This window comes from Diplodia seriata (genome assembly GCF_021436955.1).
Source record: "Diplodia seriata strain FDS-637 chromosome Unknown scaffold_2, whole genome shotgun sequence".
Lineage (NCBI taxonomy): Eukaryota > Fungi > Ascomycota > Dothideomycetes > Botryosphaeriales > Botryosphaeriaceae > Diplodia > Diplodia seriata.
Genome location: NW_027117309.1, coordinates 197,885 through 214,058, shown reverse-complemented (window position 1 = coordinate 214,058; position 16,174 = coordinate 197,885). Strand labels below are relative to the sequence as shown.

General features: G+C 58.1%; 5 protein-coding genes across 5 annotated transcripts; 2 read left to right on the top strand and 3 right to left on the bottom strand.

Moving 5' to 3' along the window:
- Positions 1 to 71: 71 nt before the first annotated feature.
- Positions 72 to 2,083, top strand: SLS55_001460 (uncharacterized protein; the record flags this gene model as incomplete). Its single annotated transcript, XM_066772954.1, has 2 exons — positions 72 to 79; positions 1,078 to 2,083. 2 exons carry the CDS (start codon positions 72 to 74, stop codon positions 2,081 to 2,083), a joined length of 1,014 nt encoding a protein of 337 aa, XP_066635521.1.
- Positions 2,084 to 2,360: 277 nt separating this feature from the next.
- On the bottom strand, positions 2,361 to 7,150 carry HST6 (ATP-dependent permease; the record flags this gene model as incomplete). The annotated part of the gene is made up of 3 exons (XM_066772953.1): positions 2,361 to 5,843; positions 5,903 to 6,563; positions 6,672 to 7,150. 3 exons carry the CDS (start codon positions 7,148 to 7,150, stop codon positions 2,361 to 2,363), a joined length of 4,623 nt encoding a protein of 1,540 aa, XP_066635520.1.
- A 504-nt stretch (positions 7,151 to 7,654) lies between these two features.
- Positions 7,655 to 11,772, bottom strand: SLS55_001458 (uncharacterized protein; the record flags this gene model as incomplete). Its single annotated transcript, XM_066772952.1, has 8 exons — positions 7,655 to 7,782; positions 7,852 to 8,136; positions 8,294 to 8,318; positions 8,377 to 8,469; positions 10,346 to 10,971; positions 11,023 to 11,325; positions 11,396 to 11,619; positions 11,753 to 11,772. 8 exons carry the CDS (start codon positions 11,770 to 11,772, stop codon positions 7,655 to 7,657), a joined length of 1,704 nt encoding a protein of 567 aa, XP_066635519.1.
- Positions 11,773 to 12,049: 277 nt separating this feature from the next.
- On the top strand, positions 12,050 to 12,701 carry SLS55_001457 (uncharacterized protein; the record flags this gene model as incomplete). Its single annotated transcript, XM_066772951.1, has 2 exons — positions 12,050 to 12,280; positions 12,354 to 12,701. 2 exons carry the CDS (start codon positions 12,050 to 12,052, stop codon positions 12,699 to 12,701), a joined length of 579 nt encoding a protein of 192 aa, XP_066635518.1.
- Positions 12,702 to 12,963: 262 nt separating this feature from the next.
- On the bottom strand, positions 12,964 to 14,979 carry MSD1 (aspartate--tRNA ligase msd1; the record flags this gene model as incomplete). The annotated part of the gene is made up of 3 exons (XM_066772950.1): positions 12,964 to 13,890; positions 13,939 to 14,121; positions 14,173 to 14,979. 3 exons carry the CDS (start codon positions 14,977 to 14,979, stop codon positions 12,964 to 12,966), a joined length of 1,917 nt encoding a protein of 638 aa, XP_066635517.1.
- Positions 14,980 to 16,174: the final 1,195 nt, after the last annotated feature.

Genomic DNA, 16,174 nt, shown 5'->3' with positions numbered 1-16,174 from the left:
GTATTCAATCTTCCTGCCTTTACCTGGAGCATCCACCACTGACCATTACTTCTCCCTTCTGTCTGCAGGTCATGCTCAAGTATGGCCTCGGCCGACACGTTTGGAACATCAGCCTCTCGGATTTTTCGCCGCATTACCTCCTTGGCCGCGTACTAGCCGCAGTCTTTTACACGACGTCTATGTTTTTCGTCAAGCTTTCTTTGCTGTTGCTGTATCGGCGTGTCTTCGACGTGTACCGTTTTTACAAGCGCTGGTGGTTCGTAATGGCTTATACGATTGCACATACCCTTACAGCCATCATATTGAGTTTCTTTGCTTGCAGGCCCCCTGCTGCGCAGTGGTACGTCATTCAGTCCTTCCATGGAACCCGAATACCTTCCAGACCTCATTCTGACGATATATCCAGGGACCTTCACATACAACATCGACAGTGCATTACCCCCAAAACCTTAATAGCAATTCCTATCTTCCACTGTGTTAGTAAGTCGTCTCCCTTCGACAGCTGCACTCTTTTTCTTCGCCGTCAAATTTCCCCAAAAAAACGCACCAAGTTGTTACATGGCCAATGTGCTGACCCGCCTAGATGACCTCCTCATACTAAGCCTACCAATACCGCTGATCTGGACGCTCAACCTCGGCCCCAAACGGAAGATGCAAGTCTTCACCGTTTTTGCCCTGGGGTCCGCGTAAGTCGATTGCCCGTCTTTCCTTTTCCTTCTTCGTCGTCCTCGAATCAACCTTGCTTGGCTCGTACACAATGTCGCTACTAATGTGTGTTTTCGATCTTGACTGACTTGCGATATACGACACAGATCCTGCATCGTGAGCATCCTCCGCCTCTACCCGATCCACAAACTCATCCGCCAACCGCGCTACGGAGACGTGACGTGGGACTGGACACCGGTTGCGATTTGGACGTACGTGACTTTTTTTTTTTTTTCTTCCTTTCGTTCCTACTTGCGCTTTTCAACCGTCTTTTTTTCTTTTTATTCTCCCTCCCTCTCTCTCTCTCTCTCTCTCTCTCTCTCTTTATTTATTTATTCTAACAAATGATTGCGAGGGGTTGGGAAAAAACAGTCAAGCCGAGCTCACCTTCTGCATCATCTGCGCGTGCGTGCCCATCCTCAAACCCTTCCTCTCGCGCCACTTCCCCTCGCTCTTCCCCAACAACACCAACAACAACAACAACAACCTCGACACCGCCTTCGAATCCCCCGGCCTCTCGACAACCATCCGCTTCCCGGCCATGACGCAGCATCATCAACAGCAACAGCAGCAGCAGCAGCAGCAGCAACAACAACAGCAACAACAAAACCAACAGGGTGTTGCTAATGGTGGAGGAGGAGGAGGAGGAGCTGGTGGTGGTGGAGGTGTTCTCGGTGGTGGTGGCGGTGGCAACGCCGTGACCCGAAAGGCGTCGACGTGGACGATCGGACGCATGTCGACGAGGAGGAGGGTATGGGGCCTGTGGGGCCGGTGGGGGGCGTCGGTGGCGGATGTGGAGATGGGGTTGCATAATGGCGGTGGTGGGGGCATGTTTGCGAGGAGCGAAGAGGGGTGGGAGAGCGATTACGACAGGCGAGGGTCCGGTGCTGGTGGTGTTGGTGGTGGGCGTCGTTTCAGCGCACGGGATGGTGGTGGTGGTGGTGTTGGCGAGGAGGGCATCGGGGAGGAGACGACGGGTGGCAGCGGTGACGATGGTGGTGGTGGTGCCGGTAGCAGAGGCGGTAGTGGTGGGGGATATGGCGACGATGGAGGGGGTGGGTGTGGGGATGGTGAGATGGTGGGGCAGAAGGTCGTTGCGATGGAAGAGACGACGGTTGATGGCGATGATGATGGCGTGGGGCACAAGGAGTGCGTCGTGGAAGACGTCCATGGACCCGGCGGCGGCGGCGGAGACACGGATGCCGCCGCCGGGGGAGGATCAGGCCCCGCGAGCGAGCCGAGGAGCAGCACCGTCATCGCGTCCGAAGGCGTTTGCAGCTTCATCGAACGCGCGCTGGAGAACGACAATTACTCGGAGTTGAGGTTTGGCGTGGACGCGGGCAGGACGACGGATAGTAGCCCGGAGCCTGGGGCATGAGATCTGTCGGGGGTTTGCTGGAAAGAAAGAAGCAGGTAGATATTTTTTGTAATATTTCCTAGGGTATTGGGGGCGGGCAGTTAGATTTTGGGGATGAGGGTACGACCTTGTCCGTTTGGCACGGCCCAATAGTAGCTAATTGTACTAGTAGACAATGTGCTAGGAGCACAGTGACTTTTCAGTGGGTGGCTATGTATCCTCGCCTGAACATTGCGAGCACTACCTACCCCCTCCCCTCCCCTCTCTCCACCCCAAACCCCCCATCCATCCATCACAATCACCAAAACCCGCTCCCCCTCCGACTATTCCGCCTCGCCGTCGCCGTCGCCGAAAGCCTCCTCCTCTCCTCCTCCAACAACCTCCGACTCTCCCTCCTCTCCCTCCTCCTCGCCTTCCTCCCCTCCACCTCCAAATCCCGCCCCTCCCCCTCCTCCCCCTCCAACCCACCCCCCCTCAACATCCGCGCAAACCTCCCTCCCCGGCGGCGACTCAACTCCCCAAAAGCGCCCTCCTCGACAACCCTTCCCTCCTCCACCATAACGACGCGATCCGCCACCTCCATCATCTCGCGCGCATGCGTAATGACCACGACCGTCAACCGCTTCTTCCCGCCCCCCGCCGTCCTCCTCCCGGCATCGACCAACCCCTGCAGCGTCGCCCTCACGACCCTCGCGCTCTCCACATCCAGCGCGCTCGTCGCCTCGTCCAGGACCAAGACGTCGGGGCGGCGCGCCAGCGCGCGCGCGATGGCGACGCGCTGCGCCTGGCCGCCGCTGAGGCCGAGGCCGCCGTCGCCGAGGGGCGTGTCGTAGCCGCGGGGCAGGCTGGCGATGAAGTCGTGGATGCCGGCGGCGGCGGCGGCGGCGCGGATGTTGGCGAGGGAGGTTGGGTTTTCCAAGTCGTCGTCGTCTTCGGAGGTGGTGGTGGTGGTGGTGGTGGGGTGGTGATGATGACCACTGTTCAAGCCGTAGACGATGTTGTCGCGGACCGAGGCGGGGAAGAGGACGGGCTGCTGGCCGACGACGGCGACGAGGGAGCGCAGGGTGGGCGTGTGCAGGTGGCGGATGTCGCGGCCGGAGAGGGTGAGGGATGCGGATGCTGCTGCTGCTTCGTTCCCGTCGTCTTCACCACCACCACCACCCGGCGGATACAGCTTCAGCAGCAGGGCGGCGATGGTCGACTTGCCCGAGCCGGACGGGCCGACGATGGCGACGCAGGTGCCGGCGCGGACGGTGCAGCTGAGGCCTCGCAGGACGCGGTGGCGCGGGCGCGACGGGTACGCGAAGTCGACGTTGTGCAGGGCGATGTCGCCGACGGCGGGGATGCGCGTGGTGCCCCGGCACTCGTGCGAGGCCTGCGGCGGCAGGCGCGCCAGGCGCAGCAGCCGCGTCGCCGTGTCGCGCGACGAGCCCATCTGCGGGATCATGGCGACGATGGCGTTGACGTTGGTCATGCTCATCGTCAGCTCCGTGAACGTTTGTAGTACTGCTGTCGTCGTGAACTCGCCGCGCGCCACCAGCACCGCGCCGTAGTAGAACAGCAGCGCCGTGACGAAGAAGACGACGCTGTCCGTCAGGCCGAAGAAGAGGCCGCAGCACGCGGCACGCTTGGCGCCGCGGGCGAAGACGGCCCTGGTGGCGGCGAGGTACTGGCGGCGCAGCACGTCCTCGAGCGTCAGGCCGCGGACCGTCTTGACGTTGACGAGCGTCTCGCTGAGGATGGCGGTGGCGTGGTGGTCGGCGCGGTTGAGCAGGTGCTCCTGGCGGCCGCTGACGCGGTTGAAGGCGACGGTGATGGCGTAGAAGAGCGGGGCGACGGCCAGGCCGACCAGCGACAGCTTCCACGCCGACGCCAGCGACCACACGACGGCGGTGCCCATCATCAGCACCGCCATCAGCACCGCGCCCGCGAACCGGCCCACCAGGTTGCGCATCTCCTCGGCGCAGTAGTCGAGCGCCTCGACCAGGCTCTCCACGCCGTTGCCCTCCTCGTCGAAGAAGGACCGCGGCTGCGCCAGCACCGCCTGCATCGAGCTCGCCCGCACCGAGTGCACCCACATCTGCGCCGCGTACTCGAGCGACAGGTGCGAGAGGTAGTTGGACGTCGCGTCGATGATGGACACGCCCAGGATGGCGAGCGAGTAGACCAGCGCCCGCCGGGACCGGTCCGGCCCGCGCATGTAGAAGGTCGTGAGGAGCTTGTTGAAGACGTAGGCGAAGACGGGCGTCGCCACCGCGTGCACCACGCACATGGCCACGCCGACGAGGAGCACGAGTCGCTGCGGCCAGCTGAGCCGTGGCCAGACATCCGCGAATATCTGCTTGTACGTGAGCAACTTCACGTCGCGCTCGTCTCCTTTCCGCTTTCCGCCGACGAGAGGGAGGCGCGAGGCTAGGCGGTGGAAGGGGGATCTCGGCGCCACTGCTGTCCTCTCCTGGTCCTCTGCTGCCGACGAGAGGCCTGGCGTGCCGGCAATGGCGGCCGTCAGTGTTGCCCTGCGCCGGACTTTCTCTTGAAGAAGGATGGCTTCCGAGCGGGAGACTCTTCTGCTCCTGCCGTCACCATCGCCGCTACTGGTGACGCCAAAGCCTATTTCGTAGTCTCGCTTCGTCATGGACTTGGGGCGCGTGTCGGCGAGTTCGTGGTCGAAGCCATAGAAGCTGGATCTTCTCCTGCCTTCGAGAAGCTCGAAGTAGTTGGACTGCTCGACGGGAGAGGACTTGTCGCTGGGCACGTGGGGCGAGAAGGTCGCAGTTGGCGGTAGGACGCGCCAGAAGTTGCCACCCACAGCTGCCGGTAGGATCATTGAGTTGCGGTTGCCGGGCTCCACGCGCTGCTCGATGAACATGCTGGGCACGAAGCGAGGCGATCCATAGTTGTCGGCATCAAGGTAGCTTTGCAGCGGGTCCTGGTTGCTGTTTTCCGACGAGGAGGATTCGTCCGAGTACCTCGAGCTGGTTCGTCGCAGACTGTAGGGTCTGGGGCGAGCTTCTCCGGCGGCTTCAAACTCATCTTCATCTTCTTCACTATCATCCTCCTCCTCCTCTTCTTTGATGGAAAGGAAATTTTGGAATGGCGAGCTCTTAACCCTTTCCATCGACTTCCTATACCCATCCTGCACGACCTTGCCCTTGTCCAGAATGTAGACGTAATCTTCCTGCTGGATTTGCGTGATGTCATGCGTGATGATGATGGTCGTCCGCCCTCTGCGCCAAGCCCTGATCGCCTCCATGATGAGCGTGCGGTTGATGTAATCGAGAGCACTGGTCGACTCGTCCAGTATCAGTACCGGCGTGTCCCTCAGCCGGGCCCTCGCCAGCGCCATCCGCTGCCGCTGGCCCCCGCTCATCGCCGTCCCGTTCGCGCCAACAAGAGTCTCCCACGCGTCCGGCATGCCGTCAATCGTCTCCTTCAGCAACGCAAACTCGGCCGCCTCCTTCACCTCGTCCAGAGTCACGCGGTCGAAATCCGGCTGCCCGTAGCTGATGTTGCGGAAGATGGTGTCGTCGAAGAGGACGCTGCTCTGCTCCACCAGCGTGATGTTGTGCCGCAGCCAGTCGATGTCGAGCGCCTCGAGCGCGTTGCCGTCGAGTGTGATGCTGCCGGATTTGGTGGGGTAGAACCGGCAGAGCGCTTGCCCGATGGTCGACTTGCCGGAGCCGGACCTGCCGATGACGAAGGTGGTTTCGCCCGCGGCGAAGAAGAGGGACGCTTTGTTGAGGGCGAGCTCATTCGGACGGACGGGGTAAGAGAAACAGACCTGGTTCGTAACCGGTAAGCGACGCATCCACATAGAGGAGTGGTAGAATGAGAACTCACGTTCTTCAACTCAAAGTCCCCGGCGCAGCGATCGGGTTTCAGCCCCTCTCCAGGCTTTGATTCCTCCTGACCTTTAGATCCGTGAACCATGACCGCTCTCAGCTTCGCACCAGCCGCCCTCCCCTTCTCCATGACAAGAATCTGCGGCAAGATTGACATGAAAGCTTGACAAGCCATGAGTGCTGCCCAAAAGGTGGTCAACACCTGGCCCGGCGTCTGGCCCTTGTCGAGCAGCGTGCTGCCGTACCAGAAGCCTTGGATGAACATGGAAAAGCTGATGAACGACATGATGCTCAGCTGCAGCGCGTTGAGGTTGGCCTGGCGCACGTAGAAAGAGGCCGCCTGCCGTGCGGCATTGGTGTACTTCCACACCTCGTAGTCCTGCCCGTTGAACACCTTGACAGTCTCGATGGATCTGATGGCGCCAATGGCATACTTGAGTGCTTCTTGCAGCTTGTCGACTTGCTTGTCGATGTTCGGTTGGAGACGAGTGGATAGGAATGCAACGGCAACAACGGCGAGAGGAACGACGCAAAGGATGACGAGGGTGTTGCGCCAGGAGTAGTAAAAGGCTAGACCGAGGCACATGAGCGTTGTGGCCAGGTGCTCGCAGATGCCGCCCAGCGGTTGGGACAGGGCGAGCTGCAGTTCACGGATTTGCCTGTCACCAAACATGTCAGCGCAGAGGGCCTTTCTTCTAAAGAGATCGGATGCTTACGTCTGAAGCCGCGGGACCATTGACGCCACGCCGTTTTTTCTTTGATCGTACCAGGTCATATTCCTCTTGAGCAGCGCCGCAAACACTCGCTCTCGGGCACTCCTGGCCTGTGTCTCTCCAAAGAGCATCCATACGGTGAAGAAGATGGAGTTGATCACCCAATTACCTGCGGCTAGGCTGAGTAGGTAGATGCAGTACTTTGTAACGTCTTTCTCCAGCTTGTCTCCTGTTATCTCCCCGGCTCCGTGCTTGGCGAATGCGTCGAAAACCTTTCCGAGGAGATATGCATTCGCGGGTACTGCCAGGCCACAGAGTACAGCCAAAAAGAGTGCGGAAACGAGTAGCGGGACGTGCTTCCTGGTCAGAAAGTTGAAGAGGTCTTTCCATTGGGTCTGCCGTAGCGCTTCGTCTTCTCCTAGAATATCCACCTTGACCTCTTGCCCTGTAAAACTGTTTTGGTCGCGTTGTTCTTCATGCTTCTCGGTTGTTGCGGGCGGAATCGGTCCATTGAATCCAGATGGTGCGGCCATGGTGTCCGGACGATGGTGTTGCGCGGTGTAGCCAGGGGACTGCAACACACGATGTGTGCTCTATCGCGATATCGATCTTGGAAGACGGACCTAGAGCATGTGATGGGTAGCGACAAGTAGCGGAATACATTTCGCAAACAGCAAACTTCATGTGGTGAGCGAAGCCAAGGAACAATACTAACGCCAAGATTGTTCCCACTTTCAGTGCAACAACAACAACAACAAAGACATGAGGGACAATGGTAAGGGATTTGCCGGATTTTCTAGGCACCGTGCCTCCGGCGGCTATCTGAAGTTACGTTTCGTGGGGTATCCTGCGAGGATCTCACAAATCCAAGCACCACGCCACCGGCAACGGTATCCTTCACCCCGCTCACTCCGTGAGTTCCCTTCGTGCCTGGACTAACATACCTGCGTCCGGCCAGGGCTACTGTATCGGAGAGACGGGGTGGCAACTACCCAAAAAGCCGAAGGGAAAGATGTGAGCGCCACGCGCCGCACAGCTTACTCCTTCTTCGCAGCCGCCTCGGCCTCCTCCTTCACCTTCTCCGGGTTCGCCTTCTCGTAGATCCAGTCGTTCAGGCCGGCGCGGTTCCTCGCAATCTCGACGGCATAGAACTGCATCCTCACCGCTGCAACGACATTAGCCCGATCCATGGGCACACGTCACCAACCCACAATGCTGTCACCGAATCACTCACCGAAAATGGTCTCCTTCTCGGAATACTCGGTGGCGTGGCTGGCGCGCAGCATGGTGCCGAAGTTGTAGTCGTCGACGCGCTTCTCGTAGGCCATGATGAAGTTGCGCCACCGCTCCTTGCCCGCCTTGCTCTTCATCTCGTCCTCGTCGATGGTCGCGGCCGGGTCGAAGTCGGGGAACTCGGCCCGGAAGTGCTCGTGGATCTCGTCGTCGATCTTGGTCAGCCGCAGCTTGCTGCCGCGCATCCGCTCCAGGATCGCCCAGTACGTCGTCATGTGCTGGACCACTGTTGGTTTTTTTTTTTTTCCGATTAGCATTGTGTGTGTGCTGCTGCTGTATGCATGGTTGCTGGGGGAGGGGGAAAGATTCTGGGACGACGACGCCGACACGGGGCTGGTGAGAGAGAGACGGCTGGGAGAGATCGAAGGAGGAGGGATGCGTACCCTTGACGGCGAACTGCTTCTCAATCTACATTTCATCAAGTCAGTCACTCTCATGGCATGACGCAGGTCACGTCGCGACATACATCCTCAAAGTTGTCGGCCTGCTCAGCATTGAGCTGCGCGCCGGGCGGTCCGATGGCAGACATGTTGAACAATTCCCTCTTGTAATATGTACGCTTGAAAAACGAGTAAAGGTTTGGGGGGGCTGGTTGCACGGAGCGAGCAAAGTAGGAATATGCGGCGGGAGAGCTGCTCAAAACCTTGGGGCGGGCGCGAATATTCTTGGGCGCGCACACCCACCCCGCCTTCGTCATACAAGATTTCTCAGATCATCTCCGTAATCTTATCAGCCCGTTTGTCTTGTTTGCATCGCCGACCCTTTTTTGAACGCCGGCCCCCGGCACCACTCTCATCCGCCGCAGCCGGTTCCCGAAAACAAAAGGGAGCTCGCGGATCTCCACTTCTTATCGAAAAGTAATTTGAGCATTCTTAAATTCGCATTGATCTATCCGCTTCAGTAATGCAGTCTCGACCCATCACATCACCGCTGCCCCTCAGGCGCGAAATCGTAGCCCGCCGCTTCTGGTGGCCGCTGTTCCGCCTCGATTGCATGACGCATCATCGGCCGACGAGGCGCGCGTCACTGCAAGCATGCAAGCCCTGGCAGACACGACACGATGCGTACGCAACATCGCGCGCGTTCTTGCTGCCCGAACGAAAAAAAACCGCAATCTAAAACGCGCGACACCCGCACTATCCGACTCCAGCCCTAGTGTGTGTGTGTGTGTGTGTGTGTGACACGCAAAGGACAGCGCAGCATCAGCACTGCCTGCCTGCCACTCGTATTCGCATTGTCCCCGCGTGCCATGGTCAAGGACGTGAGAGGATGATAGTATATCGCAAGACTATTTTCCTCCCCTTTTGCCCTCCCCCCCATCGGCTCTCGCTGCGCTCGGGCGAAAGCTGGTCTACCAATGCTTCCTCGCAGACTACCACTCGCTTAACAAACATGTTTGAAACAAGAAAAAGGAAAGAGAACAAACGAGAAGGATAAGAGAACGATCCCAGCCAAAGCGAACTGACCAATCAAAAAATGTATATCGACACTGAGAAGAAGATTAAGTGTTGCAGGTGACAGGCTTCATTATGGCTCGAACCGAAGCAAACAGGAATGAAAAAAAGGGAACATTTTACGGTTATGGATTGCATCCGATACGATGTCTTTCCTGGAGAAGAAGAAGAAGAAGCCTTTCTTTCATCCTTGTCAGCTCCTCGTCTCCGCTGCAAGGTCGTCAGACTGAAACCAAAATAACAATACTTCGTGCTTCTCTCCTGTGATATAGTAGGTGAAGTATTGATGATGCAATGGAATGCCTTGCCAAAAACGCCCCTCCCGCTCCGTAATCCATCCCAACCGAACAGGAAAAAGAACTTGGAATAAATCTGACCCCCCGCGCGAGCTTTTTTTTCTTTTCTGTTCCTTCACGATGACCATCCGGTTTGTTGCGGCTGCTGCCCGTTGGGCTGACCCGGTCGGGGGAAGATGGAAACTGTCTCCAATTGCTCCAACCCGCCCATTGTGCCTTGGTTGTTCTGCCAACCCTGTCCCGTCTGCTGGTTCACAAACGCGCTTTGCCGGAAAGGATTGGTGCTCCCCGTGGCAGTTGGCATGAGCATCGATTGCGAGGGACCTGCATGCGCCGTCTGCGGTCGTGCGAACGGGTTTGTGCCAGTCGGCGCTGGTTGCAGCGGCGCTGGGCTGTGGCTGGTTTGCGGCGGCTGCGAGAAATCGACGGATTGTGACGACTGAATTGTAGGCAGAGAAGGCGAGAAACCACCAGTGTTTTGCGGTGAACTTTTGGCAAACGGGTTCGTGGACGCTCTGTTTGGGTTGTTGGCGGCGCTGAACGGGTTTCCTCCGGTCGGCTGTGATTGCATGAGCATTGAGGCCCGGAAGGGGTTGGTCGTTTGCGGTTGCAATCCCTGTGATGCAGGTCCAGTAAATGATGGCTGTAAGAAGGGTGCAGGCCCATTCTGCGGTATTGGCGGTACCGGGGGTGGCTGCTGCCCAAACTGCTGTGGCGGCTGGGGCCCGTAGCCGCCAAATCCCGCGCCAGTGAAATTGGGCTGCAGTTGCTGAGGCTGAGGCTGTTGTCCAAACGGATTGTTCTGGAAGTTTGGATCAAATCCGGTCTGCTGCGGCATCATTCCAGTCTGTTGAGGGAATTGAATCTGCGGCGGTTGGAAGCCCTGGGGCTGCTGGGCCATGGGCTGTTGGTTTTGCTCAATTGATTCGAAGAAGTCAATCAGATCCGGTGCCGGGCCCTTGCTTTCAGGCTGCGCCGACTTCGCCTCCGGGAAGCTGGTGTCGTCCCTTGCAGTATCCTTCTTGTCGGACAGCTTGCTGGACCCATTGGGCTTTCCATTCCTCTTCGCCTCCTGCTGCGCGAGGTACTGTCGACGGTTAATTTCGAAATCCTTGTCATTGAGGTACTCCTCAAGGGAGTTCCCTAGGCTGGTGGGGGCGTGTTTGACTTTGGGGATTTCGAGGCGGGTGGAATGCTCGTGTAGCCTTGCAATGGACAAGTACTGCACTACCGCATCCGTCTGCCTGCAGAACATCCTGTATATCCTCAATGCACGCTCCGCATCGGTATGCGACATCTCAAAGTAGTGCTCTGCGAGCGGTCAGCCGAGCGGCGCTCTAGGGGGCTTAGGGGAAGACGGACCGAGCACGTTGATGGTGCCCTCGTTCATGACGTGGAAGAGGGCAAGAATGTCCATTGTCAGCAGCCGGAAAGCCGTCAGGGTGATTTCGTTCTCGGGCTCGGCCGACAGGAAGTCGCACTGCAGCAGGGCGTGGATCTGGTCCTGCACTTGCTCCGTCTCGCGCAACAGACCCTTATCAACCGACAGGCGCTTGAGGCGACCCTCGCCGCTGCGCACATAGTCCACCCGGGTGGCGCCGAAGCTCTTCGCGCGCGTCACGATGTACTCGGTGTAGGCGCGGATGTTGTGGCCCTGGGTCTGCACTGCTCAGCCGGTCAGCATTGTGCCTGCGCCGCACTAGGCAGCCGGATGCAGTGGGCTGCGGGCGCATACCCTCGGTGAAGTTGTTAATCGCCAGGCGGCGCGACGGCGACTGGGCCAGGTACTTGAGGGTTACGTCGGGCTCGCCCTCGCGGATCATCAGGTGTATGATAATGAGCGCCTTGAAGACGATGGTCCAGGTGGAGTCGCGCAGGCGGTTCTGGATGGCGCGAAAGACCTCGGCGACGCCGGCCTCGCCGGCGTGAGTAGCGACCAGGATGTGCTCGACATACTTGCTCTTGGGGGGAGCGAGCTGTGGTGGTGGTGTGGTCAGCGGCGGCTCGTTGGGCAGCTCGCGGGCATGGGCGCGCGCGCGCAAGGAGCAGGAGCGGGCGGCTTGCCTTGATCTTGGTGGCTCCCTTCACGGACTTCTCAAAGGAGCTCGACATTTCCCGCGCGTCGCATGCCGCAGCGTCAGATGGGCGAGGGGGTTACGGAGGCCTGGGGGCGGCAGTCGGGCGGGGAGGCCGGGATGGAGGGTTCAGGTGCAGGCAGTGGTAAACATTGATTTGGGCGGACGGGAGGTCGGCGGCGGAGCGTCATCGCAAGCGGGCGCGGGCGCCATTTGGGCGCAAGGGTGCGCGCGGTCCGGGTTCATCTTGCGCTCCGTTTAGCTCTCCTGCATGCTGCACGACCCAACAGCCCACCACGCGAACGCCCCCAGCAATGTCGCGCCCCAGCTCGCCCACGCCCTCTGAGCGCGAGAAGCAGGACCGCGACGCCCGCGCCAAAGAGGCCGCCGAGCAGGCCGCGCTGCCCTACAAGTGGATCCAGACCATCCAGGATGTCGACATCACCGCGACCATCCCCGCCAACCTCAGGGCCCGCGACCTCGACGTCGTGATCTCCAAGGCCAAGCTCAAGGTTGCCATCAAGGGCCAAGACCCCATCATCGACGTAAGGAGCGCGCTCGCTTACCCCGCCCCTTCGGCGCTGCCTCCCCGCTGACGTCGGCGTTCGCGAAATTTAGGGCGAGCTGTCGAAGCCGATCCACGCCGACGAGAGCACCTGGACGCTGGAGACGGTTCCGGGCGGCAAGGAGATCGCCATTCACCTGGACAAGGTTAACAAGATGGAGTGGTGGGAGCACGTTGTGACGACGGCGCCCAAGATCGACACTGCTAAAATTACCCCCGAGAGCAGCAAGCTCAGCGACCTGGAGGGCGAGACGCGCGCCATGGTCGAGAAGATGATGTGGGACCAGCGCCAGAAGGAGATGGGCAAGCCGACCAGCGACGAGCAGAAGAAGGAGGACATCCTGGCCCAGTTCAAGGCCCAGCACCCGGAGATGGACTTCTCCAATGCGAAGATCGGCTAGGCCGCCGGCGTCTTCGGTGTGCGGTCCGCGCAAGCGGGCATGATGTCACGATAGTCAGTTACGGCATAGCGAGGTATAAAAACAAAGTATTCAGGAGTTGGGAGTGTTTGAGGTTACGCAGGAAGTATAGCCTTGATAAATCTCCCGTCGGGCGGCTAGAATCTCCGGTGGCGATCCTGCCACGGAGAAGAAAAGTGCAAGTAGTTTACAGCAGAATATTTTACAGGATATCGAGTGCGAGGACAACAAGCCCTCGCATCGTTCAGTTTTTAAGTGTCAAATGGTATGTTTCCAGCTGTTCTTTCGTCACAGCATTCGGTGCCTTCACAAGCAGATCCTCTCCCTTACCGCTCTTGGGGAAGGCTATGACGTCCCTAACCGATTCCTTCCCGAGCATCACGGCGATTAGCCTGTCGAAACCAAGGGCAATCCCGGCGTGTGGCGGACATCCGGCTCGAAGAACGTCGAGCAGGTGCCTGAAGTCCTGTAGTCGCTCTTCACTCATCTTCAACACGTCACGCATGACGAACTCCTGAACCCGAGCATCGTGAATACGTCTGCTACCGCCGCCAAGTTCCACGCCATTGACGACAATGTCGTAGTGCTCTGCACGAACTCTGGCCGGATCCGTAGAAAGCAGGCCCACATCTTCCGCCGTCTTCGGCGCCGTGAAAGGATGATGGGTAGCCGACAGTCCAGCAGCGCCGCCTTGTCCTGGCTCTGTGTCACTGCTTGGCGAGAAAAGAGGAAAGTCTGTGATCCAGAGGAACTCAAAGCCTTGCGGTGCAGGAACGAGACCTTTGGCGACCGCCGCTTTGCTCAATGCCAACCGTAAGTTTCCGATCGGTGTTGAGCCGCCTGAGAAAGGCACGTTCTTGCGGGCCTGGATGACGATGAGGTCGCCGTCTTCAAGTTGATACATATCTTCGAGACGCTCTGCTGCTTCGAAGCCGAACGGCTGCAGTCCTTGCAATGGCTTTCGTGCGTCGAAGATGAAGATTCCGGGCTGGCCTTCCGGGTTGTTGATGAAAGGGGCAGCTTCTGGGGAATCCATGAACTCATTGACGAATTTGCGTGTTTCCGAGGGATCGTCTGAGACGCGCAACCTCATCACATCGACAGCAGGGTCAGTGAGAGGGCCGATTTTGGAGATCAGATCCGCTGGAAGGAGATAGTCGATTTGCGAGATCTGAAACGATGAGTATATGAGGCTAAAGGGAAACAGGGAACTACGCACCTCCATCCCAAGGCGGATGTCGGGTTTGTCGGAGCCATATTTCGCCATAGCATCATTGTAGGACATTCGCGGGAAGTTGGAGGGCAGCTCCACATCCAGCAGCTCACCCCACAGTCTCCGCACAAGGTCCTCAATACATTTTTGGACGTCTTCGCCAGCTGCAAAGGACATTTCCAGATCGAGCTATCTACTGTCAGCAGAGACGTCAGCAGATCCAATGCAAGGTCCACTAACCTGGGTGAATTCAGGCTGCCTGTCTGCCCTGAGGTCTTCGTCTCGGAAACAACGAGCAATTTGGAAGTATTTGGGGATTCCACTGGCCATCAGAATTTGCTTGTACTGCTGCGGGCTCTGGGGAAGTGCATATGCAAGGCCCTTTGTCCGAGTCGGCACCAGAAACTCTCTTGCACCCTCGGGCGTGGACTTGAAAAGCAAAGGCGTCTCGATTTCCAGGAAATCATGCTTATTACTCAGCTCATCTCTGCAGATGTTGGCGGCCCTGGACCTGAATGCCAGTGCATCACGGATACCTTTGTCCTGGCGAATTTGCAAATGACGTTGCTCAGGTGGGATGTTCGTGTCCTCTTGGAACGTCACTTCCTTGGGGAACTCGTTGAGCACACACAGCCCCTTGAGTTCAACCTCCACGTTGGTAATTTTCTGGATCTCCCCAGCATCGCTCTGGGAGGGCTTACGTTCCTTCAAAATGCCGGTAATGGCTACAGGATCTTGTGCGCCCAGTGCCTTCAAGCGAGAGTGCAATTCCTCGGACGACCGTGGCGTGCTGACAATCTGAACACTGTGGCTGAGATCTTTGCTTAACAAAGGGACGAAGGAGAGCTTTTTCGAAAGGTCGGCGCGGGGCCCTAGGTAGCCGTGTAGAGTGACTGTTTCTCCTATCGAGGCATTTGCAAGCTCCTTGATCTCACAAGTGGCTGGAGGAAAATGAACTGAAGGAAGGATCAGACTAGACAGATTTAGAGAGTAAAGCTGACGTTGACCTACAGGATTGCTTATAGCTTTCCAGGAAAGGGAGGTCATTGCGAAGTGGTGCACTAGAAGAGAAATGGCAGATTGGCGAAGCTTTCCGACCTGCTCGCCGCAGGGAAGTTGTAGCGCATAGTGGTGACGCGTTCACGAAGCCTCGAGATGCGGCACATGTTGGTTTTCTGGCTGAGCACCTCAATGTCGCGATGGAACCTGAAACAGGTCGCCTGTAGCAAGAGAGCAACATGGCGCACGTCCTCCGAGTGAAGGCAATGGCTCAAGGCGGTGGAGCGATGGAGCTGTAGCTGTGAGTTCGCCGGATGCTTTTCTGGCGCGCCATCCTAGTCGGTGCTAGCGCCAACTCTGAGTCAGCCGAGAACATCAAAAATAATCGCCGCCTCGCGCTCCTCTTCTCTTTCTCCGTATCCTTCCAGTTTACAACAAGTGAGCCCTCCTGCTTTCCGCCCGCCGCAAACTGCGCAGAACGCTGACCTGACCGCGCAGATGATGAAAGCCTAGCGTGTACCCGATGAGCTGACTTCTTTCTCGCTTTCAAACTCTCCCTTCACCGGGCTTAAGCGGTTCGACTGTGGGATTGGAGGCAGCATGATATCGGCGTTCGGCACACCCACCTTGTTACAAAAACGGACGCTAAAAGGCATCTCTGAACCAAGTTCTGGAAGGATATCCCTTGGATCGCTGCGGTCGCACCGGTCCGAGGATTATGTACATACCCGCAATGAAGAAGATTTTCCTGCACGAAACTTGGTTTTCCTGTGTCGACGCGATGAAACATCTCACCAACCGCTGGCCAAATCGTCATGGGAGCCTTGTCGTTCTCCATATAACGGCTCTCCATTGCGCCAGCGAAGATAAACTTACAAGCCGGCATCGTCAACAGGCCCACCTCTTCATTTCATAGAGTCTGGACCGTAACAACGGTGTCACATGTTTCAAAGACGATCCCGTTCTTCCTGCGTTTCGAGGATGCTGTCGCCAATCGTGTAAGTGATGTGCTGGACGTAGCTTATTCGTGCAACATATGAGCGTACTAAAGAGCACATGTGAATCATTCTTGCGGTCCACGGCGTAAGACCTCGCCCTTTCTTCGCGGTCCATGCCAATCTGCGGCAAGCGTTGAACAAACAGTTGTGTCGACGTTGCACCAAACCCAGACTGGTTAGCCACCTCTGCGGTCGATCCTAGGGTTGAGTGTTCTTAACCTCACTTCATCCCGCATCCCCTCGTT